The sequence below is a fragment of the Aedes aegypti genome, chromosome 1 (assembly GCF_002204515.2).
Source record: "Aedes aegypti strain LVP_AGWG chromosome 1, AaegL5.0 Primary Assembly, whole genome shotgun sequence".
Classification (NCBI taxonomy): Eukaryota; Metazoa; Arthropoda; class Insecta; order Diptera; family Culicidae; genus Aedes; species Aedes aegypti.
In genome coordinates this window covers 152214984-152240500 of record NC_035107.1, presented here as the reverse complement: position 1 = coordinate 152240500, position 25517 = coordinate 152214984, and the positions used below count along the sequence as shown (strand labels likewise).

The window sequence follows — 25517 nt, the reverse complement described above, 5'->3', positions numbered from 1 at the left end:
TGCATTTGTTTACATCGGTGGAGGACCGGTGCTAACACGGGCCTGTCATTTTCATAGAAGAACTGTCAAAGTGCTTCCCGATCAGCTGATTTGAAACGTCATGTGAATAGGCCTATATGGGTCACTGCACTGTTTTGATTTTACTGTCAACTCTCCCTAACTCGATCAAGGCGGGTCCAATTCTCTAAGGTGTTTTATTATGCTTGCCTTTTTGTTTACAAACATCTGAGACAGGTAGTCGAGAGATTGTATTATTATTATTCTAATCTGGTCGCCCCTGCTCTGGTCGCCGTGTGCTCTACTCCTTTCTTTCTTTTTTGACAATTTCGTCCGCACTGATGGCAGCACAGTTAGTTTTATTGGAAGGAGCAACGATCAAGAGGCCTTTTCATGTGACAGGTCCGTCTATGCATTTGTTTACATCGGTGGAAGAACGGTGCATACACGAGGCTGTCATATTCATAGAAGAACTGTCAAAGAGCTTCCCGATCAGCTGTTTTAGAACGTCATGTGAATAGGCCTAGATGCTCCTACCGACAAGGCTGTGCTGTCAACCAAGCATGGGAAAATTCACTCACTCACCCGAACGCTACCGATAAAATATCTGCAAAGTATCTGCTGCCACCGAATGTTCAATGACTGCCGAACGCTACTAGGGTGATCCCGACGAATCGTAAACGATTGAGATAAACCGAAAATGAAAAGATATACGGAGCGAAGAGAGCACCTATCCTCTCTTAAATTGGAGACACGAAAGAACGCGTTCGCCATTCGATCACTGAAAGCTTCCTGCGAAATGTACAGATTTTGCGTTCACTGAAACATTTCGCCTTGTCTATTACCAGTCAGTGAACGCTCATCAGCTCTCAAATACGAATGCCACTCGTGCGGAATCGGAATGTAAAGAATCATTCGCTACAGCAATCGGATGCCTTCGGCACAAGGAGTCGGTAGTGAATCATTCTGTTGCCGTTTTTGTCTAACTTGTCGCTCGGCGAACAAGCAGAAAGGGCATTGGAAATTGAAACACTCAGCTTGGTCGGAGAAACGGCAATCTCGCTCTTGACCGCTTGTGGATGTGAGCGAGAGAAATGCAATATTCGAGTGAATGTTTCCCATGCTTGCTGTAAACTGTGACGCACATCAGGCAACACGCGAAAGCATCACCACGCTTAGTTCAGTTTACCCAAAAATTGGTAGTTGATTCACCCAAATTTGGGTTTCCGTTGCATTACCTATAATATGAGTAAATTATACTTATAAAATTTGGTAAAATTCACTCATATTATAAGTAAAGTGAATTTACTCATATGTGAGTAGTCACAATCTACCCATATTTGGATGAAAAAAAACATTAGCTTCATCATCATCAACGAAATTTTCGTGAAGGAACTAAGAGTGGTTGCCTGATAAAGGTAAATTGCAATTAAAATAATTATTCATAACTATTTCTAGCTGATTTGTTTTACAGCATTCATTCCGCTACTTAGGAATCTGCGCCAAGGGGAACTAGCGATGAATTTTCATCCGAGCTGTTCCCATTTCACTCGTTTCCGGAAGATTGGATTGAAAACGTGCGTTTTGGTACTCTGGTTGGCAGGTTCCCGGTTAACATTTCTGGATCCACTAGGGCGAAGGTTTATTACCGCAATCCGTTATCCATCGTGGAAAACTCGGCTCCAAATTAATGCAATGTGGAATATGTCTTTGATATTCATTGGCATTTCAGTGGCACGAATCTTCAATCTATCATATTGATTAAAGTTGTAGATTCAATATTGATTCATTAAATAAATGAGATATGTACCTACTATTTCTAGTGAATTGTATTCATTTATTATAATCTACAAAACTATATTAAAAAAATATTCGAGCTCTGAAAAGGTGAAAATCTCGGATTTCCAAATAGAATTAAATTACCCATTTTTGGGTACAGTGGCTTTACCAATTTATGAGTAAAGTCCATTTACCCATAAAATGAGTGTGTGCACTTTTCGGCGATTATGGGTAAACTTTACCCATATTTGGGTAAACTGATCTTAGCGTATACGGTGATGGCGAAAAGCTTGTGAAAGCCAGGGGGGTGAAATGAGCCAATAATTCGCGATGACGGAGGCAATTACCACAGTTGACCCTATGCGTGAAGCTCCGATTTCTTTACATGGCAAAGCATAGGAAGTCAATTTTCAAATGCTTCTAAGAAATTTAAAACTAAATTTAATTAAATTCTGTTAAGTGTACGGGGTTAGATTTATGATAAGCTATAGAATCCGCATAAAATTGAAGAAAAAATATAAAAATCAAAATAATGTGTCCCATCACTAGTGCATCAACATGCACTGAAAAGAATTTAAATAGCTATTGTAATTAATTTTATATAAGCATTTGAAATTTAACTTCCTATACCTTGCCGGGTTAAATTTCCGACACTTCACGCATAGAGTAAACTTTTTCTAGATGGCAGCACCGTACCTTCGTTAGAGCGAATTAACTACCCAGCATTGATTCAACATGGCGTCCCATGTCTTTGTTTTGATTCTTTTGGGACTGACAAAACACATGATTTTTTGGATAGGAGACATCAATGCACATTGGGGAATTCCGAACTCAAAGGTGGAAAAAATTGATAACATTCACAATAGAAAGATAAAAAATAAGTTTTATAGCTCATTCGAAAGGAAATTTTCTCAGGAAACTATTGGTGATGGTTTCATGAATGTGGGGCCACTCTGAGATACAATATGGTGCCCGTTTTGCCCCAATTCCTTGAAAATTTTAGATTTTCATGTTGTTTTGAGTAAAACTATTTTATTGTGGAGATTATTTTCCATGAAATCCATCATTTCTAGTCCATTCAACAATGTTTCACAGAGAACGTTATAAAAAAATGGAAATTTAGGGGATTATGGGGCCAAATGTGCAATGAAATATTTTTGAAGAGGAATTTTTGTTTTAATTTTTTTCAACGTGTTTTTATATTGAAATAAATTTTAAAACAGTCGAATAATCATGAATATAGGTTGCAGAAATAAGTTGTATTAATTTTTTTAGAATTTGTATCATCATTATTTATGCTCTATGCAAAATATTGTGAATAATTTACCCTCCTATATCACAAATTCCAAACATTTCCAAACGATGAGCGATAGTTTGGGTAAACGATATTGATCTAAATAATCGATTGCCGTTAGCCGCATTGATAGTTTTTTTTATAGTTTTTTGGCTATTTTTGCCCCAATTCCCCTAAACACGATTTCTTTCGTAATTAATTCAATTTTTTTCCCAAATCAAATTTATTGTGTACTGAATTGTTTATTCGTCATCAAACGTCAACATCCTACCGCAAAATCGCTAGTGTTTGAAGGGGATTTTAACCTCCAAATTGCCAAATAACCTCCAAATCATCACCTCCAAGTTAGTTCTAATACCCTCCGTTATATGAAATATGGTGGCGCGTCGATCGTCGCATGTTTATCGTTAAACAGTCAATTCTGTATCTGATACAATATTTAAATCATAAAACATAGGTGATTTTGGGGATCTTTTACACATAAACAAAAAAATAATCAAATAATCAAAAATGAATCAATCAAGAAATCATTAGCCTTTTTTTCCTATTGCAACAAATTACTCAGGATCAGGTTAGTTACTCAATCATTACTGTAGCAATTTCGTGAGAGTCAAATTGCATTTTACAAGAAATTATTCGAGAAATAATTTTGTCTTTTTATGGATATTTGCAATATTGATATTCCGGAAGTAGGCGGTGCGCTTAAATGGACGGACGTGTAAAATTTTACTGCTGTCAATTCGTCGCGAAAAAAATCACTTTTTTCGATATTTATACAATAAAAAAAGTTTCTTTAATTATCTTTAAAGTTCATTTGAAACCGGAGCAGAAGGAAAATAATACTAAGGAAGTGTATGGTGCAGTTTTGCCATCAAAGTGTTTGATTTCGGTGGAGTGCAAGTGTTTCGTAGAGGATAGAAAATCGTCCTGTTTCGGCTTCAGCATGATGGCAGATGTGGGTCCGTGATGCGATCTTTTCTTTGATAACTAGCGTGGAATCGAGCTTGATCTACGTAGAATGATGACTGCTAGTCATTGTCTACCGTATGGTTTAACCGCCCGAAGTGATTGTGATGGTTTTGTTAAAAAAAAAAACAAGTGGACATAAGAAGTAAGTAACGTGACGGATATTGGGTCCGAGATACGTGGAGTGGATAATGGACAGTTCTGCAAGTTGGTCTCACGTCTCACAAAAAACCATGCTGAATGCGGAAATCGACCGAAAGCGGATAAGAAGATTTGGTGAGTTTGTTCCGATTATTTCTTTTGATTATTCTTTTGAATGATTTTTTTTTTGTTTTGTGTCTACCCTTTTTTTTCAATCGGCGCGTTCGTTCCACATGACAATATACGCATAAGCACGAAACGGATTATTTTTTTTTATTTGGATTATCTATTTGCATGCTAACTAATGATTTTTTTTTTCGATGCGATGACGCGAAATAAATAGTTCATGCTTTGAAAAAATGAAACAGATGGAACCTCATCCTCGGTCGTGTTTTAAACATTTTTTTTTGTTCTGCGTTTTTTATACATTTCTTGTTGATCCGATGACCCTGGAGAGATCGGTTTCGCTCTTTATTTGTGAATGAGCGGATAATCTTACATAAATCATATTATCGATGACTGGGTTGTAGTTAAACTTTCGCGAAACACTATTAAAAATAAAAATAAATAAAAAAAATTACCATCTTTTAAGAGCCGGCATTCAAAAGAATAAATTTCAAAACACTTAAACAACAATGCCTTGTGTCGATCGCTAGCTTTTCAGGCGAATCCTATGACCTTTTACCCCACCCAACCTCCACCTCCGTAGCACTTATGAGGGTGTCGCTGAGTCGGTGGCCTCTCGCTAAGTAGGTGCTACATCAACATTTCCTCCCCCAGGAAATAGCAATATTCATGCTTTTAATTGTCTTGTTTAAGATTGAATCAAGGTTTACTCCCCAACCTTGTTTCTGAAAGCAGTCTGGATGAGATTATCTAAAAGAAACATGAATATTGTTAGTATCCAATCTACGAAGCATACCGTAACTACGCTAACGCTAACGCTAACGCTAACGCTATATTTGCAATATTGATATTCCAATTGCCATCATACACTACAGAAAAAGTTATCATAAAAGTAATAATACAGTTGTTAATAATGCTCAATTCTAGATTTTTCCAAAATCGATCATTCATTTCATTACTATAATTTATAGTTACTATGTTTGTTATGTTGCCTCTACATTTGCTGTTGACAGATTGCTTGTTGGTTGACATCAATGTTGCTCATGGTGAACCACACTTTGTTAATATTGTAAACACTAAATATGGTTACATCTGTTTGACTGAATTTCAAGCATGTTCAAGAGCCTTCTAAAATGCATAACATGAAGAAATTTGAATTAATTAACTCATTACGCGTGGTAAAGATGGACAAATTATGGGCGAAAATATGAAAAAAATCCACGAGCTCGGCTGGGATTTGAACCCAGGACTCTTGTATGCTGGACAAGCGCTTTACGGGCTCGGTAGCTTAGTTGGTAAAACGCTCGTCTAGCATACAAGAGTCCTGGGTTCAAATCCCAGCCAAGCACGTGGATTTTTTTCATAATTTCACCCATGATTTTTCCATCTTTACCACGCGTATTGAGCTAATTAATTTATAACCATGCGGATTGGATTACCGAACAGCTCAATATAAGCGTCAATTTATTTTGAATTAAGCATTATTAACTACTACATCTTTAATCAAAATGTGCCATATTGAAATTATATAGAAGACTTTGTTTGTTTATGATCTTTTTTCAGTAGTAGGGTGCATGCAGAGCTACTTGGGCATTTCCACGCAATTTCATTCCCATGAAATTTCTACAGATATGATTGTGTAACTAATTTAATTCTGAGTGATTTGTTTCAATCAGAAAAAAAACTGCTGCTGATTACTCAATGGATCCATTTTTGAGTGTTTTTATTTGTTTTTTTTTTAATTTATTTGTAAAAGATCCCCATAATCTCCTATGTTTTAGGATTGGAATACTGTATCAACTACTGAATGAACAATTTAGTACATAATAAATTTAATTCGGAGATATCTGTCCAATAATTATGAAAGAAATCGTTTTTAGGGGAATTGGAGCAAACATAGCCAAAAAACTTTATGCTCCCACTATCTCCTATCAATGCGGCTAACGGCAATCGATCATTTAGATCAATATCGTTTACCCAAACTATCGCACATCGTTTGGAAATGTTTGGAATTTGTGATATAAGAAGGTAAATTATTCACAATATTTTGCATAGAGCATAAATAATGATCATACATATTCTAAAAATTTTAATACAACTTATTTCTGCAACCTATATTCATGATTATTAGACTATTTTAAAATTTATTTCAATATAAAAACACGTTGAAAAATTTAAAACAAAAATTCCTCTTCAAAAATATTTCATTGCACATTTGGCCCCATAATCCCCTAAATTTTCATCTTTTTATAACGTTCTCTGTGAAACATTGTTGAATGGACTAGAAATGATGAATTTCATGGGAAATAATCTCCACAATAAAACAGTTTTACTCAAAACAACATGAAAATCTAAAATTTTCAAGGAATTGGGGCAAAACGGGCACCATAGCTTATCACAGAGTGGTCCCACATTCATGAAACCATCACCAATAGATTTCTGAGAAAATTTCCTTTCAAATGAGCTATAAAACTTATTTTTTATCTTTCTATTGTGAATGTTATCAATTTTTTCCACCTTTGGGTTCGGAATTCCCCAATGTGCAATGATACCTCACTGATGCGTAAAACATTCAACAAAATATCGAAAAGTGGAAAAGTGGAAAAGCGTCACCAAATACGAAGATTCAACACAATATATTTTATTGCCAGAAACTAGCACTAGCAACACATGAGCCGTATACTCGAAAATCAGGAACAAGTTAGGGCAAACCGACCAGAAAGTGGGTACCAAAACGCGGAGTACCAAAAACGATGTGATGTAGAGCCGAAATGTATGCAGGATGACAGCCGTGTCAGTCCTTTGGTGAAAGCGCCATTGAAGTGAGAGCATCGTTTCTGAATTTATTCCCGTGTTTATTTCGTTAATAAAGTTAATTTGTGTTTCTACAGTATTTCTCGTATACTTGTTTCCACTTATTGAGAGATATATCCAATAGGTTATGGTCCCGGCAGTATACTGAGAACTGTAGAACGGTATTTCCGGTAAAGTTGGGCTTCAATTTTGAAGATATTTTTCGGTTCGGTCGAGACGTCGCGCGTGTGTGTGTGTGTATGTTTGTGTATGTGAAACAACATGGCGGACGTGAAAGTATCGTTCGAAAAGTTGAATGACAATAATTTCGCGGTTTGGAAGTTCAAGATGGAACTTTTCCTGGTGAAAGAAGAGCTATTCGCGGTTGTGTTGGAAGACAAGCCTAACGAGCCGTCGGCCAACTGGATCCTAAAGGATGGAAAAGCTCGTGCCATGATCGGTTTGGCTGTAGAAGACACGCAACTGGTCCACATCATCAGGAGGGCGACTGCGAAGGATATGTCGGACTCATTGAAGAAAATTCATGAGGAGTCTTCTCTTTCTTCGACTTTGCACGTGTTGCGGAAGTTGTGCTCGATGCGGTTAGCAGAAGTAGACAACCTGCTGGAGCATCTGAATGGCATGACTGCATTGCACAACAAGCTGGAAGTGATGGGAGAGGGATTAAGGACAGAGTGTTCATGGCGTTAATTCTTTCGAGCCTCCCGATGTCGTATGATAGCCTCATCAATGTGATTGAGAGCCGACCGGAGGCGGAAGTGACAGTGGACTTTGTGAAAAGCAAATTGCGCGAAGAGTGGCGTCGCCGACAAGCGTGTGGGGGTGGTGTGGAGAGCAGTGAAAAGGCTCTGAAGACGATGAGTGGCAAAAGCAAATTCGAAAAGAAGAAAAGTGTTGTGTGCCATCATTGCCACCAATCCGGACACTTTCGGCGAGACTGTCCGAAGTTGAAAGAAAAGTCGAACCAAGTGAAGAAAGATGCTGGGAAAGTGAACATGGCCGCGGAAGTTTCGAGCGGTGTGATGGAAATGTGTCTGGTAGCAGCGAGTCCGTGTGCCCCCGGAAAGTGGTATTTGGATTCCGGAGCGACGTCGCATATGACGAGTGACGTGAAGCTGCTGAGTGATGTGGATCGCAGTAAAAGCGTGGAAATATGTTTGGCCGATGGTACCCGCATCAAGTCTGGTGGTTCCGGCACCGGAAAAGTGGCATTGTTAACGGGAAGTGGAATCCAGATGAACGTTACGCTCAACGATGTGTACCACGTGCCGTCCCTCGCTGGTAATCTGCTGTCCGTAGGTATGATTTGTGATCTTGGATACAGCGTTGTATTCGAGAAATCAGGCTGTCGAGTCCTACGTGACAAGGATGTGATGCTGGTAGGCGAGCGAAGTGGGGGGTTATATCGTTTGAAGCAGTTCCCTGAGCAAGCACTGGCAACGACTGAGAACCATCCAGAATTGTGTGTCGGCATCTGTCGGCTGGTTCATCGCGATCCGGAAGCAATAGCAAAAATAGTGCGACACAATTTGGGTTTCGGTCTGAAATTACAGAAATGTAATGTAAATTGCGTGTGTGGAGTTTGTTTGGAAAGGAAGATGAGTCGGATTTCGTTTCCGAAGCGATCCGAAAGTAATTCGTCAGCGGTTGGCGATTTAGTGCATTCGGACGTTGGTGGACCGATGGAAATTGCCACACCCAGCGGCAATCGGTTCTATATGACTCTAATGGACGATTTCAGTGGTTACACGGTGGTATATCTGCTGAAGGCAAAGTCGGAAGTTGAACAAAAAGTGCGCGAGTATTGTAGTTTAGTGAAGATCGGTATCCTCGAATCATTTGTACGGTATCCTCGAATCATTTGTACGGATGGAGGAGGAGAATATTCGAGCACGGCGTTCAAGCGTTTCTTGGCTGAAAGTGGTATCGCCTTGCAACGAACGGCACCGTATTCTCCGCAACAAAACGGTAAAGCGGAGAGGAAGAATCGGTACGAAGTTGAAATGGTTCGGTGTTTGCTTCTTGAGTCCGGTTTGAGCAAAAAGTATTGGGGTGAAGCGTTGAACACGGCGAACTATTTGCAAAATCGTCTTCCGTCGTCGGGTAAGGAAAAGACACCGTATGAATTGTGGCACGGTAAGAAACCGTCGTATGTCCATATCCGTATTTTCGGTTCGTAGGCATACGTTCATGTGCCGAAGGAGAAACGGAGAAAGTTGGATTCGAAGGCAGTGAAGTTGGTCTTCGTCGGGTACGCGGAAAGAAGGAAAGCATATCGTTTCCTGAACCCTGAGAACGATACGATTTTGATCTAGATCAGTTTTATCTTTTGATATCTTTTGTTTTACAAAATCCAGGATAACTCATGAAGCGGCAGATGACGGCAGCTAATTTTTTGTATACGACTAGTCAAGAACATAAGTTTGGTGGTATCGTATAATATAGCTTTTATTAAACACAATATTACTCTAATAAAAATCAAAGGATAGATAGATAGGTAGATACACATATGCGACAAATTATCTTGAATTCCGTTTAAAAGTTTATTGGAATACCAGTTTAGAGATGACTTCTTCAAAACACTTCGTCAACATGCAATATGTTTTAGAAATACATTTGAAAAATATAAATTCATGAAAAGTTTCACAAATATAAGCATTTTTTAACATATTTTCATCAAATTTTCAAACCACAACAACAAAAAAGCCCCACGTGGCCCCACTCTTCTTTCTTCGTGACAATGAAACTTATGTTCTTGGCTAGTCGTATACAAAAAATTAGCTGCCGCCATCTGCCGCTTCATAAGTTATCCTGGATTTTGTAAAACACTATTTTTAGACTGTTTTTACCAAAAATATTATCAAATCTGAAAATTTTGCAAGTAAATGATGTTAATTTACTTTGTTATAGTTAAGCTTCTAATACTTGATGACAAAAAAATGTTTGAATAATTTTTTTTATGAAAAAATGGTCAAAATCGATTTTATGACTGTTTTTACTAAATTGTCATATAACGTAATACACGTCAGTGATAGAGTGTAAATGTCTTCCGAAGAAATGTCAAAAATGCCTCAATGAACAACTTTGCAGAAGAAAGTTTTTTGCTAGGACGCTCCTATCAAAAGATAAAACTGATCTAGATCAGTTTTCACTTATCTAGATCAAATCTGAATGTGTCAAAATATAGTACAAGTTATTCCAAAACACTTTGTCGAAGACACCAAACCTCTAGGGTGCATAACTAGAGTACTAGAGGTTTTGGCGGTCGAAAACAGCGATCTGCCCCAGTGTGTGGTGTCGTGACCAGAGCAGCTTTATTTCTATTAAATCCCCTTCTTTCGACGTCCGCAGTGACGAACACACTGGGCGCCGATTGCTGATCTCCTTTCGTCCGTCCGCTTCAACTATCGTCGATAAACTGATGTGACCGCATCAGGCGGTGTTCTTTTATACGTTTGCTTTCCCGTTCATCCTTGACAGCTGTCTGTTGATTGGTTCAGTCGATCAACCAATGAACAGTCGCATGATGTGGAAGACTGTGTCTTATAAAAGCTTATGCTTGCTTTTTTTCATTTTCATTATGGCTCAATCTCTTATACTACACGTGGGAGCTGGTAGATCCACCTGCTGGGCGAAAACCAGTAGGCTGCAAGTGGGTGTACAAAATTAAGCGAAACGCTGCTGGAGAAGCAGTGAAATACAAAGCACGTCTGGTCGCCCAAGGATTCAACCAGAAGTATGGGCAAGATTATGATGATGTGTTTGCGCCGATTGTAAAGCAAACAACTTTGCGTACACTTCTGGCCATCGCTTCGAAACGGAACCTGGTACTGAAACATTTCGATGTGAAGACCGCATATTTGTACGGGAAGCTGGAAGAGGAGCTCTATATGCGGCAACCAAGTGGCTTCGTGGTTGAAGGCAAGGAGCAGCAGGTGTGAAAGCTGGTAAAAAGCATTTACGGGTTGAAGCAATCTGCTCGTTGTTGGAATCATCGTCTGCACGCCTTCCTCCAAAGTTTGAAGTTCAAACAGAGTCGAGCTGATCCGTGTCTTTACACGAAAGTGGTCAACGGGAAGCGATTGTATTTGCTGGTCTACGTCGACGATATTTTGCTGGGCTTCGAAACCGAGGAGGAGATCGAAAAGATCTATGTTGCCCTGAGCAAGGAGTTCGAGATGGCCAACCTCGGAGAAGCCAACTGTTTCCTGGGAATGGAAATCCGGAAAGAAGGTGGTAAGTACGGTATTTCGCTGGAGAACTACATAGACCGCGTTGCTGGGAGATTTGGTTAGGGGCGGTCCATTAATTACGTAAGACATTTTTCGGGATTTTTCAACCCCCCCTCCCCCCATGATAAGATTTTTTGTATGAAAATCCAAAATAAATTGTATGACGCGTAAGAAATCTCAAACCACCCCTCCCCCCATAAACCCTTACGTAATTAATAGATAGCCCCTTAGGTCGATGCCAAGTGCGCTAAAACCCCGATGGAAGATGGATTCGTCAAGACCAGGAAGGAGAGTCCACCACTGAAATCGAATGGCCAGTACAGGAGTCCAGTGGGAGCGTTGCTGTTTATCGCCGTCTGTGCGAGACCTGATATTGCTGCAAGTGTGTCACTCTGGGAAGATAACCAGAGCTGCATCAAGTTCGTCAATTCGGAACGGACAACGAAGCGATCGAGGCACATCGAGACACGTCAGTGTTTCGTGAAGGAGCTATGCGAAGCAAGAGTTTTGAAGCTGCTTTACTGTTCCACATAGGAGATGGTTGCGGATATACTCACCAAGGCACTTGGGCAAGTGAAGCTTCGGAGGTTCGCTGGTTTGCTCGGTTTGGCCGGCGGAGATCGTTGAGGAGGAGTATTGGAAGGAGCAACGATCAAGATGCTCTTACCGACAAGGCTGTGCTGTCAACTGTGACGCACATCAGGCAACACGCGAAAGCATCACCTACTGTGATGACGAAAAGCTTGTTAGCGCATCTATTCATCCCCACTCTCATTCATAAAGTGAAAGCACCATTGAAATGAGAGCATCGTTGCTGAATTTATTCCCGTGTTTATTTCGTTAATAAAGTTTATTTGTGTTTCTACAGTATTTCTCGTATACTTGTTTCCACTTATTGAAAGATATTTCCTATAAGTTTCAGTTTCAGCATCATCCAGGCAAGGCAGTAATGTTTGTAAACAAAACGGCCAGCAAGTTGAAGATGGCCTCCTAGCCGCTTTCGCCAAGTGATTACACCTGGCTACAGAGTAAAATGCACACACCTTAAACTCGATATTGAAGGGACCATCGAGTTAGGGAGGTATCGAATTACAGGCCTTGTTGTTTACAAATTTAGTGGAAGAGTGAAAGAGAAGGGAAGTTTTTTGTACAGAGGCCTTTTGCATAGTGGTTATCACGGCTCATGGTATGGGTGCCCTAGTGTAGATGTGGTTGTGAACCTTAGAGGAAAACAATATACACTCTGTCTCGAAAAACACCCAGAATCCGGGTGTAAATTTTTCAAATTGGGTAATACAGTCATCTCTCCCTTACTCGATATTGAAGGGACCATCGAGTTAGGGAGGTATCGAGTTACAGAACACAAATGCAGTGCAACTGCGTTCCAAGGGACCATCGAGTTAGCCATGAAAACCAACTTTTACTATGGTTCTCTAACTCGATATCGAGATACGGAATATCGAGTAAGGGAGAGTTAACTGTATTTCCATATGCATTTTGATGAGTCTGGAAAGCGTGTGCAAGTTTATTTGAGGAAAACAAAAACAAACTGTGTATGACGAGCGTATGCTAGTATTCGTGTGTTCAAATGTCACTAAGCTCTATAAGAGACAACCCCCAGAAGTATACAGTGGGGATTCATTCGTTGGGGCTCGTTGTAGTCTCCATATAAGCCTTTTCATGTGACAGGCCTGTGTTTGCATTTGTTTACTTCGGTGGAGGACCAGTGTAAACACGGGACTGTCATTTTCATAGAAGAACTGTCGAAGTGCTCCCGAATCAACTGATTTGAAACGTCTTGTAAAATCGCTTATATTATGCATCCGGTAGAAATCCAGACCTACACTGATGTAAAATTATTGTTTTCTCGGGCCCGAGCGTCGCAGCTAATAGAGCTTAAAGACATTTGAACACACGTAGGCTAGCATACGCTCGTCATACACAGTTTGATTTTGTTTTCTTCAAAAAAAACTTGCACACGCTTTTCAGACTCATCAAAATGCATATGGAAATATTACCCAATTTGAACAATTTACACCCGGATTCTGGGTGTTTTTCGAGACAAAGTGCATATTGTTTCCCTCTAAGGTTCACAACTACATTTACACTAGGGCACCCATACCATTGGGCGTGATAACCACTATATGTGACTATTCACATATGCGCACTATTGCGCTGTGTTCTGTTACCTATGTGATAGGTCACAATCCAGATTTGCTTTTTTGTATTTTTTCTTTTTGGTTTATATATATATATATATATATATATATATATATATATATATATATATATATATATATATATATATATATATATATATATATATATATATATATATATATATATATATTTCTTCTTTTTTTTGTAAATATCCATACTTTGTTAACATGTTCATAATTTTGTAAATACTCGTAAATTTGTAAATAATTATGCTTTAACCCTAGTTTAAATGTAAATACAGTCAAACCTCCATGAGTCGATATCTGAAGGGACCATCGACTCATGGAAATATCGAGTTGTGGAAACAAAATCCTTGGAAAGCTGTTTGAGGGGACCATCGTAGCAACCATTAAATTTTGTTTTCAGTATGGTTCCATGAGTCGATATCGAGTAATGGAACATCGACTCATGGAGGTTTCACTGTATAATCCCTTTCCCCCTATCCTTCGATACCAGTTGTCCTTAATATAACGAATGAATTAAATAAAAAAAATGAATATGTTAATATAACTAATTTAAATTTGAAATTGAAACCCTTCCTATAAAACCTCTGGTATCGCCATTACCTTTATGCACAAAAAAAAACATGGCGCGAGATACCAACCATACGAAAGCAAAACTCTCCCGGGAAATGTTCCGTATACTATGCTTCGTCATGATTTCGAATTTTGCATATAAGGCGATGCAAGAGGAGCCAATGGATCTTTACGGTAACTAAATTCCAATAGTTCGGTCCGTTTATGACCTAAACCTTAATTTAATCCAATTAGGAACTACATTTCCAACTCGAGTCGTGAGTGCAACCTAGTGCCCTTAACATAGGCTGTGAATATTCGTTCGATTGGAGCCAACACCCAAGTGAAGAGGAGAGCGGAGCTAAGACATCCAGATCCGGCATAAGGTGGCTCAGAGTCGACGTTACCGACGCAAGGATACGAATCGACAAAGCGATCAGTAGGCGAATTCCGGCGCGTATTTTCTTCGAAGAAAAGAAAATTTTCTTGCTGGTGGATTATGGAAGAAAATTTCTTCTCTTCGAAGAAAATGTGCGCCGGAATTCACCTACAGTTGATGTTGATTGTGCCTCCTCTATTATCTACCAAATGAAATCTCTTCCAATTTGTAAATATTAAATAAATTAATTGATTTAAAGTTTAAATTGAAATTTGTAGTGTTAAAGCCTAATTGTTTATTTCAAGTGTAATTCCTTTCCTTCCTCTTTCGTTGTGGAAACATCGATTTCGCGAAACAATTGTGGGTTGTTAGTCCGCCCTGAACGATTCTCCAGGATAGACCCTGAGAGGGCTAAAGTGTTTATAGTTTGGAAAATTTTGCTTGTTAATTAGTTTTTAAATTTTGAATTGAAGTTTTTAAATTTTTTTCTAGTTTTAATTTCCTAAGTTTTGTAGTCTTAGTTTTCATCTTTTCCTTTTCTTCTTCTTATTATTATTCTTAAAATTTAAATACCAAAAATGAATTAGTAAATAAAGTAACAGTTTATAAAAATTTCAAAATGCGCCGAGTTGAGGCGCGTTACGAGTCGCACTGGCGCGATCCGGTTTGGTGGCTGTGCGACAATAGTTTTACAGTCATACTTCCATGAGTCGATGTTCCATTACTCGATATCGACTCATGGGACCATACTAAATTCAAAAAATCAAGGTTACTATGATGGTCCCCTCAAACAGCTCTCCATAGAATATCTGTTCCATTACTCGATATTTCCATGAGTCGATGGTCCCTTCAATATCGACTCATGGAGGTTTCACTGTATCATGCTCAATGAGCCATTTTACGAAGCTGATCAATTGACAGGAGACCTGGAAGAATTCAATAATCTACATCAGTTTTCGCGATGATGATGGTTAATGACTGTGCGCATTTCTAGCGTAGCTTTTCATCCAGGCGAAAACATAAATGGAGAAAAGTTATTAAAATATTTCTGATCACAAATGTGCCTTTTTATGTGCAATATAGGTAACAAAGAGGTAATTGATACAATAACTAGGTGCAATGTTGCAATAACGAACATTCTTGGATCTCGTTTTTGTCATTTTCTCCATGACCCCGTTAAATAAAATGAGGCGTTGTTAAAAATCATGCTGGATTTAATCCCAGGTCTCCTGTCAATTGACGCCGTTGCGGCGATCAGCTGTTCAGAAACGTTTCGTAAAATGGCTTATAAGCCATTTCAAGAGACGTGGAACTTTTGTGATCAGAAATATTTTAATAACTTTTCTCCATTTATGTTTTCGCCTGGATGAAAAGCTACGCTAGAAATGCGCACAGTCATTAATCATCATCATCGCGAAAACTGATGTCGATTATTGAATTCTTCCAGGTCTCCTGTCAATTGATCAGCTTCGTAAAATGGCTCATAGAGCTTATAGCTTACTTATAGACCGAAACAATAATGTCAATAACCGAAAGAGTAGCTGTAAAACATTTCTTACCTTATTTGCATGATCCAAGGCAATTTCTAGCTCATTGATATCCGCCTCCAACTTCTTTTTCATACGTAGAGCTTCGGCTTTTCCCTTAGCCTCAGCTTCTAATGAAGCCTGCATAGAATCAAGTGCCCGTTGGTGATTTTTACGGGTATTTTCGAATTCTTCCTCTTTTTCTTGAATGCGCCGATCGATTTCTTGTCTAACTTGAGAAAGTTCTAACTGAGCTCGTAGTACCTTGTTTTCTTCCTGTTCTAAGGCAGCTTCTGCTTCTTCCAGAGCTGCTTGTAGTTCACCTTTTTCCGCCTCTAAACGTTTACGAGACTTCTCGATTTCATGAATGTTCCTACCTCCTTCTCCAATTTGATCCAATAGATCCTTAACTTCATCAGCTAGATTTTTATTTTCTCGACGAACGGCTTCAAGTTGTTCTTGGCCTTCTTCATATGCACCTTTCAACCGGAATAATTCTGTAGAATAATTGCGGCATTCTTTTTGTGATGCATCTAATTCAGCAGCTAGGTCATCGACCTTAAGTTTCCATTCTCCAATGATTTTATCAAATGCCTTTTGTTTCTTTTCTGCTGCATTTGCTATTGATGTAGCTCGATCGACTTCAAGTTGCAGATCTTCAACTTCTGTAGATAGTCGTTGCTTAGTCTTCTCTAGAGCTACACACTTTTGATTTAGAGATTCAATTGTTTCTTCGGCTTCAGCAAGACGTGCTTGAAGTTTTCTCTTGGCTTCCTCCAGTTCTTCTGCACGAGCAACTCCTTCAGATTCATACTTACTGCGCCACAACTGTGCTTCAGCATTAGCTTTGCTTAGCTGACGTTGAATGTCTCCTTTACCTTCCGCTTCTTCCTCAACCTGTTCACGAAGATTATCGAGATCGTGCTCCAGGTTACGGAATTTGCCAAGCAAAGTAGCTCGTTCTCTGGCCTCTTCATCGGCCAAACGTTTCGTGTCTTCAAGCTGTTGAGTTAGGGAAATTTTTATCTTACTTAGTTGTGAAACTTGTGATTCGGCATCCTCCAATTGACGAAGCAAATCTGAGTTCTCGATAGAAAGCTTCTTTTTAGCAGCATCAAAGTCATTCAAAGTACGATTTGTTTCATCTAGCTTTCCTTGAACTTCATTCAAGGTATGTTGTAGTTGTTTTGCAATTTTCTCTTGAGCAGCCTTTTGTTTTTAGAAGGAAAAAGAAATGCGTTATTGATTTTCAATTTGTTTGGGATGAGCTGTGCATGCTGTTATTATACTTATATATCTTAGAACTGCGGGGTAAGTGGGTAAGAGGAGAATTACTCCTTTTCGTGTTGGTGTCTTCCTGATTCGCGACTATAAAGCAAAAAGAGATTCCACAAAACACTCGCACCAACGGAAAACCTCGTAAGGAACTGTCATCGTGTACGTGAAAAAAAAGCAAAAAATATCTCTCCTTGTTTTTTGCACAGAAAACTGAAAAAACATCAGCAGCTTCGTAGTCGCGAATTGTCTAAGCAAGACATGAGCACGCAGAAGACACCAAAACGATGTGAAGTAACTGCGACGATCTACAAGCGTTTTTTAAGATCGTCGGCAAGAGAATTTTTCGCCATAATAAATATATTTTACTGAATTTTATAGGCTCCCATGCTATAAAACGTTTGACTTTTACTGTGCGCGTCTTTTTCAAGTTGCGCATGAGAAGAAGCGAGACAGCACCAATACACGGCGCACAGTATACTCCTTCTAGCACTAAACTGAATATGAAGCCTTCCGCTTTTTCACTACAGCGGGGATTCGCTGGTTGGAACACGACTGCCTTCCATCTAACGAATCCGACCTGTTAGTTGGAACGACTGACAGCTGGTGAAAATGCTTCAGACTAACGCATCCGGAACGCTAATTGTCACGAAACGCACATATACATATACATTTGTTCTATATATGGTGATTTCAATGCGACGGTAATCAGACGTTAAAGTTAGTTTGACATCTATTGAAACACGTCTGGTTATGTTGGGAGTAATAGTGGAAGCGAAGAAAATTTTATTGCTCTAATGTCTAAGCCTACTACAATATGTTATTCTAGGTTGCTATGGGTAGTCCTTCGGTTGCCATCCAACACCCCTGCTCAACCGAATAATCCTAGCTTACTTCGTAGCATCTCGAATGGTCCACGTGACAATCCTTTGGTGAACAGGTCTGCCAACTGCTCATTTGTCGGAATGTACTGGATCTTGAACGTACCATCTTGTAGCTTCTCACGAATGAAATTATACCGGATGTCCACGTGCTTCATCCTTTTGTGGTCACGTGGCTCCTGGGCAATGCAGATGCAAGACTGATTGTCTTCATGCAACACTACGGGTTGGTCCAGCTTTATTCCGAGTTCGAGGATAAGGTTTCGCAGCCAGATTGCTTCACACACAGCGTGACTGAGCGAAACATACTCAGCTTCAGTTGAAGAGAGGGCAACGCTGCTTTGCTTTCGAGTCATCCAGGAAACTGTACCATCAAACACTTGAAACACGTTACCCGAGATGGACCGGCGGTCGGCCGGGTCGTTCCCCCAATCAGCGTCAGCATATCCAACTAGTGGCGCCGATCCTTCGTTCCTTCGGAATGCCAGACCGTGGTTCACAGTACCCTTCAAGTAGCGGAGAATGCGCTTCAGGTGACTCCAATGTTCGCTTGTCGGTGCAGATTGGTACCTGCTGAAGAAGTTGACCGCAGCACTTATATCCGGTCTTGACGACAGTGCCAGGTACGTCAAGCATCCTATCAGCTCTCGATGTGGTTCGGAGGTCACTGCTTCATCTTCGGGGCGTTCTAGCTTCAGGTTCGGTTCCAGTGGCGTCGGTGCAGGTTTGCAATTCGCCATGCCAAACCGCTGCAGGAGGTCGTCAACGTACTTCGGCTGGCTGATCTTCATCGTTCCTTTCGCTTGATCTCGGTCGATCTTGAGGCCGAGGAACATCTTCAATAAGCCGACATCAGTCATTTCAAATCTTGTTGAAAGTTTCTTTTTCATTTCGGCTATCACGTCCATCTGGTTTGAGACCAGAATTATGTCGTCCACATATAGCAGGAGATACACAACGATCTTCCCATCGCTCCACCAATAAAGACAGCTATCTAGATTGGAACGTCGGAAGCCCAGCTGGATTAGCGGACCCCCAACTAAGGTTACCAGACGTACTCTTTTAAGAGTACATGTACTCATTTTTACCTTAAAAATTTGTGTACTATTCTTTTTTACTAAACGGGTCAATTGTACTCTTTTCTAGATATCACTGACGGTTGCTAACAAATCATATACCTAATCTTTTGAAGAAACCAAATTAACCTATTTCCTATGGAAACAGGCTATCCAACGATATTCGTCAAATACAGCCAACTCTCCACATTTCGATGTTCTATGTCTCGATATCTCTCTCTATGTCGATTATTTCTTCGGTCCCTTCATTCTGCATACGTTTTTACTCTCCGTATCTTAATATCCTTTATATCTCGATATCTCCCTATCTCGATGTGTTCCTTGTTGATTTTTGTTCCTGATTTTCTCTCCGTTTGTCGATATGTACATTATCAAAGGTTACTAGACCCAATTTCAGACGATTGTTTGTTTATTATTTTCCTGGTAACGGAGCCGTTTTCAATCTAGTCTTCATTAAAAATGTGTTCTTTGTCTCGATGTCACCCTACCTCGATGGTCCCTTCAAAATCGAGATGTGGAGAGTCAACTGTAAATCGAGGTGGTATGATTAGCTCAATAATGATTAAAAATATTGTATACGCCCAGTTATCTTATTAAATCTACATAAAAGAATGGTGAAACTATTGATAAACAAACATTATTGCAGTTATTTTGGACAACTTGCAACAACTTATGTTCAAGGCTTGAACTTCAAACACTTTTTCTAGAAACGTTGTCTTGGAGATTCAATGTTACAACAATACTGCGGGAATACAACTAGAATAAACAATAAAATCAGCAAAACTCAATCCTTTACAATGTTTTAACAAATCGATATTGATTTTTCATAAAGGCTTACTTGTAATTATCGATTTCTCATCATTGCTCTCTTCAAAACGCATATGGTAAAACATATCGGAATCCAAAGATGGCTCTCACAATGGCCAACATTTGCCCCTACTCACGTTTGCAAATGCACTAAATTGAAGAGATATTTTGTAAACGTTTTTAATCTTTAGCAACCGTAGAAGTTTGATTCCAAACTATTTCACCTTAAAATAAAAATAAAACTTGAGATTTTTTTCATTTCTAAGGTATAAATATTTGTTACTCTCAGTTCTTCCGTTTTCCTTTAGAAACATATATTGATCAAAATTTGAAACATTCTTTCTAAAAATGTTTGATGGATCACAACTTTATGATAAAACCGAATTGATTATAAATTTGACAATTATTGTTTGTAATATGTAGAAATGGTGTAATAAGCACAAATTTAAGGCTAAGTAGCCTGTCATTCGTTTTGGCAACAGTGATGACTTTTCAGCTCGCATTTCAAAGTTACTTTATATTGACTTGAAAAAGTATCACCTTAAGCGTTAACATGCATACAGTATGCTGATACTTTTTCAGTTGTGGCAGTGCAAAACCAACTGATTTTCTTTGATTCGAAATCGTGAGATGAATTAGTAACAATCATCAACGACAATCATACACGCACAAATTTCAATGACGGCCTACTTCCCCTTAATTTGTTTTTATCTTTGGTCGTCAATAGGATTAATGCAATCAAAGACTTTTGATTGAAAAATCTATCAAAAATGATCAAAACAAGTTAATTAAGACAAAACATAAGTAAAAAGTGCGTATTCAATATTTTGTTGTATTGTTTAGTACTCTTTTACAGAGTTGAAAAAATGTACTCTTGCCGGTGAGATCAAATATGGTAACCCTACCCCCAACGAGCGAATCCTCACTGCGCACAGTGATTTTTTTTGCCGATTTTGTGATCGTAATGGAATAGCATCTAAACCGTTGGTTTTAGCGAAAAAGTTTGTTCAGGGAAGTTTCTTGATTTGTAAAAGCGCTTCTTTTGGTACTAGCGGCCAGGTGATTAAATCACCTAAAAGTGAGATAAAAAAATATTTTTTTTTATCTGTTAAAGATAGACGGTCGGTGTCTTCAACAAAGTTGTAGCACATGTTAATTCAAGACACTTTGTCGAAGACACCAAATTTCTATCTCTAATACATTACAAGATATGTCATTTTTTCTTAAAATTACCCTTGAAAATCAAAATTTTAGTATAACTTTTTTCAAACATTTTTGACATTTTTTGTGCCTTCTACAAAGTTGTTCATCTACCAAAACTACACGTTTTTGCTGAACATTGCAACCTGCTATCTCTTATGGTAAAATAGTTATTTCTAAATAATCGATTTTTATGGGGCATTTTTGGACTAATAGCATTTGTTTGGACGCAGATTGACGCACTTGGCGATTTGCGATTTTGAAAGGGCTATTTTATGACTTTCAATTTACACAAAGAACTTTTGGCCAGAAGCGGTCTATTGATTGCTATGTTTTAACTAGTTAAACCATAAAAATGCATTTAATTGCGGTTTCACGACATTTTATCGTTTTCATTACGTTATTTCATATGAAACATATTGCATTTGATACGTTATGGTAATTTTCAATATATTTTTATTTACTCCTTCACATACAGACATCATTTAGCATGGACATTTTTTTTTTGAGTCATAACGTTTCATCAAACTTTCTTCATAGAGCGTTACGTAATTTGTGAACGATGCCATTTGTTTGTCACGCAACTATTATTTGTTAGTGACAGAGCGTAACATACTTGCTTATTTCAAAATCTCGCGATACGCAACATGGCTAATAAACAATCCTCACTGCTTTCTTTTCCACGTTCCCTCCTACTTCAAGCTTCGGACTGTTTTGCCGGTAAACAAATTAAACAAACAAATAAAAATGATTAATCATTGTAATAAGGAATGGTACAACTAAATTTTAATAAAATTTATAGTTGTATTTGTTAAACCAAACATTTTTCAACAGCTCTCACTGAATTCACGGAGTTTTTAATAGTTATAACAGAATTCAAAAACATGCACTGAAGTTGAAGTTCTGATTCATGTGCAGTTGGCGCTCACTGGTACAGTTTTATTTTAAATCAGCAAATACTTTGTCTGCATTAGTATTAGTGAAATATACATTCAGTATAGAAATGTCGGCACACATATTATTCACAATCAGTTTTGTTTGAATTTTGTCCCTACATCATAAAAGAATGTGTATAATACAAAAACGATTTTAATTAGCTATGTCGCGTGTCGTGAGATTTTGGAAGGAACAAGGACATTACATGGTAGCAACAAAAATAAAAATTGCGTGACAATCAAATCAAAGACAAATTAAAGACCTCCATGTCCCTTGCAGTTACCCAAAATTTTTTGGCTCATAAGGTAATCTAGAATGCCGTGAAAAGTGTACTGCGATCTGTCAAACTTGGGTACCTTTTGTACTACCGAGGGACCAAATGCAGTACTAGAAGTGGTACCCAAACTGAGCCCGAGTGTGACGGACCTGATCAAATGGCATCGTTCACAAATTACGTAACGCTCTATGGAGAGTAAAAAGTTGGGTCAAACGTTATGACTTCAACAAAAAAAAAGGAAAAAAAATTTCCATGCTAAATGAAGACTGTAGGTGAGGGAATAAATTAAAAATAATGAAAATGCCCATAACGTATCATATGCAGCATGTGTCAAATGAAATAACGCAATGAAAATGAGAAAAAAAGTCGTAAAACCGCAATTAAATGCATTTTTATGGTTTAACTAGTTAAAACAAAACAATCAATAGACCGCTTCTGGCCAAAAGTTCTTTATGTCATTTGAAAGTCATAAAGTAGCCCTTTCAAAATCACAAATCGCTAAGTGCGTCAATCTGCGTCCAAACTAATGCTATTGGTCCAAAAAAGCCCCATAAAAATCGCTTGTTTAGAAATAACTGTTTTACCATAAGAGATAGCAAGTTGCAATGTTCAGCAAAAACATGTAGTTTTGGTAGATGAACAACTTTGTAGAAGGAACAGAAAATATCAAAAATGTTAGAAAAAAGTTATACTAAAATTTTGATTTTTAAGTGTCATTTTAAGAAAAAATGACATATCTTGTAATGTATTAGAGATAGAAATTTGGTGTCTCCGACAAAGTGTCTTGAATTAACATGTGCTACAACTTTGCTGAAGACACCGACCGTCTATCTTCAACAGATAAAAAAAATATTTTTTTATCTCACTTTTAGGTGATTTAATCACCTGGCCGCTAGTACCAAAAGAAGCGCTTTTACAAATCAAGAAACTTCCCTGAACAAACTTTTTCGCTAAAAACAACGGTTTAGACGCTATTCCATTTCGATCACAAAATCGGCAAAAAAATCACTGTGCTGCGGCGCTGTCTTCTCTGTACGTTAACGTTCAATGCTCCGTCATCGTAATCATCGTCATCATCGAAATTTCAACAGCAGTTTTTCTGTTCAAAACTGAAATATTTTCGACGAAAATGTGTTCACTGTGTTTTGGTTGGAGAATAGAACACAGTGAACACATTTTCACGAGAAAATTTATGATTTTGAACGAAAAAACTGCTTTTGAAAAATCCCAAATTGATGAGGGATTCTGCCCCCTTAAACCTAATGTCGGAAGTAATGCGCTGTATAGAACTTCCCCGACTAGAGGCTTGTAACAAAAATATAGTAAAATTTTATCAGAATATGATATGCATATCATATTATGATATAATTTTGTTAGGCTCCGTTATCCATTGAACATAATAAAACAGAATTATAACATAATGTGTTTTATTTCCGTTTAAGATATTTTTTGTTCATTTTTTGCAACTTTATAACAAAATGAATAGATAGGTATGCATTTCAATAATATACAAAATTATCGTTTATCGAACAGTATTATAATTTTGATACTTTGTATCGAACATTATAATTTGGTTTGGGGTCATACACAAATTACGTCACGCTCTAAGGGGGGGGGGGAGGGGGTCAAATTTAGCGTGACATAATTTGTGTACCATCCCTTTGATATGTTTTTGATAGAATAAAAACACATTTTGTTATGTTTATGTTACTGTTTATACACTTTTTGTTATAATTTTAGTTATTTTAACAACATCCTGCATCAAGTTTGTAACAATCTAAGTTCGAAAAAAACTTATAACACAATAACATATGCTGATATAATTTTGTTATGTACCCTTAGTCGGGTCTACATAGGTTTGAAAATTTTTATTTTTTCGGGTTCGGGTTCGGGTCGGGTTGAAAGACTAAAAAATTATCGGGTACGGGTCGGGCTCGTGCTTGAAAAAAGTCGGGTTTAGTCGGGTTTGGGTCGGGTTTGGTGAGAATTGTTCACAAAGTAACAACCTGAAGAAAGCTTCCCTATGCATCAGAAACGATGAATTTATCATCTTTTCGAACTCGGGTTCTATTCGGGTTTTTCTTAGAAAACTTTTTCGGGTTTCGGGTCGGGTTCGGGTTTGAGCAGCAAAAATTTTTGGGGTTCGGGTCGGGTTTGAAGGAATAAAATAAGTCGGGTTCGGGTTTGAAAAATGTGAAACCCGACCATCTCTAATAGATTCTACCGAATCTATGGTAGAATTAAGAACTGCACCAACGATTTTCAACCGACTACAAAAATCTGTTAAATTTACCTTAATCTGGTAAAAATCACTGAGCAATGCAGAAAATGCGACCATGTCCATAGTAGCATCCACTACAAAAATCTGTGATACCCATCGAACAAGAAAATGTGGTAAAAAGTATGATGCCAAACATGTCAAATCAAGAATGTCCAGTAATAAATTCTGCAACTCTGGTTAAATAGTCCGAATATATTTTTCTTGTATAGTGATGTTGACTGTTTTGGTAAAGTTAACAGATTAATGTAGTCGGTTGAAAATCGTTGGAGCAGTTCTTAATTTTACCATGGATTCAGTATCCCGGATAAAAACGGGCCACTCAGTGAATGGAATACAGCGGGGATTCGCTGGTTGGAACACGACTGCCTTCCATCTAACGAATCCGACCCGTTAGTTGGAACGACTGACAGTTGGTGAAAATGCTCCAGACTAACGCATCCGGGACGCAAATCGTCACGAAACTCACATATACATACACATTTGTTCTATATATTGACTTCGCTGGTTGGACTTCCGAAGCGAAGTTTTGAACGAACTAACTGTCATTGCTCTGCCGGCTCAACTTTTATCTCAACTGTTTTAGAAAACTGTCCAACATCACGTCGACGGAAGAAGTTTCACCACAACGGAGGATTTGTCAGTTCGAGCGTGCCAAAATCCTTCCGATTGAAAATGTGTTGGCGGTGCTGAAGGTGCAACTGTTTGCTATCCATAAATGATGATCAATTTTGTAGTTTTGGGGATGTGATATCGGTTCTACCGGACATAGATGAACTGAAAGTGTATCAACATGCC

The 25517-nt window shown here is 38.4% G+C and overlaps 1 protein-coding gene and 1 long non-coding RNA gene across 3 annotated transcripts in view; one reads left to right on the top strand and one right to left on the bottom strand.

Annotated features, from left to right (window-relative positions):
* The window catches only part of LOC110678344 (myosin heavy chain, muscle-like), a 285969-nt gene that overhangs the window by 1332 nt on the left and 259120 nt on the right, over positions 1-25517 (bottom strand). The window contains exon 13 of one of the 2 annotated variants that reach the window (XM_021851099.1): positions 16023-17198. In XM_021851099.1, coding sequence (XP_021706791.1) covers positions 16023-17198 — 1176 coding nt within the window. Of the gene's footprint in view, positions 1-16022; positions 17199-21531; positions 21938-25517 lie in introns of those variants that run through there. The other variant, XM_021851103.1, reaches the window with a different exon arrangement.
* On the top strand, positions 1321-1813 carry LOC110678351. Its single transcript, XR_002501521.1, has 2 exons — positions 1321-1415; positions 1472-1813. It is a non-coding gene; the product is annotated as an uncharacterized LOC110678351 (long non-coding RNA).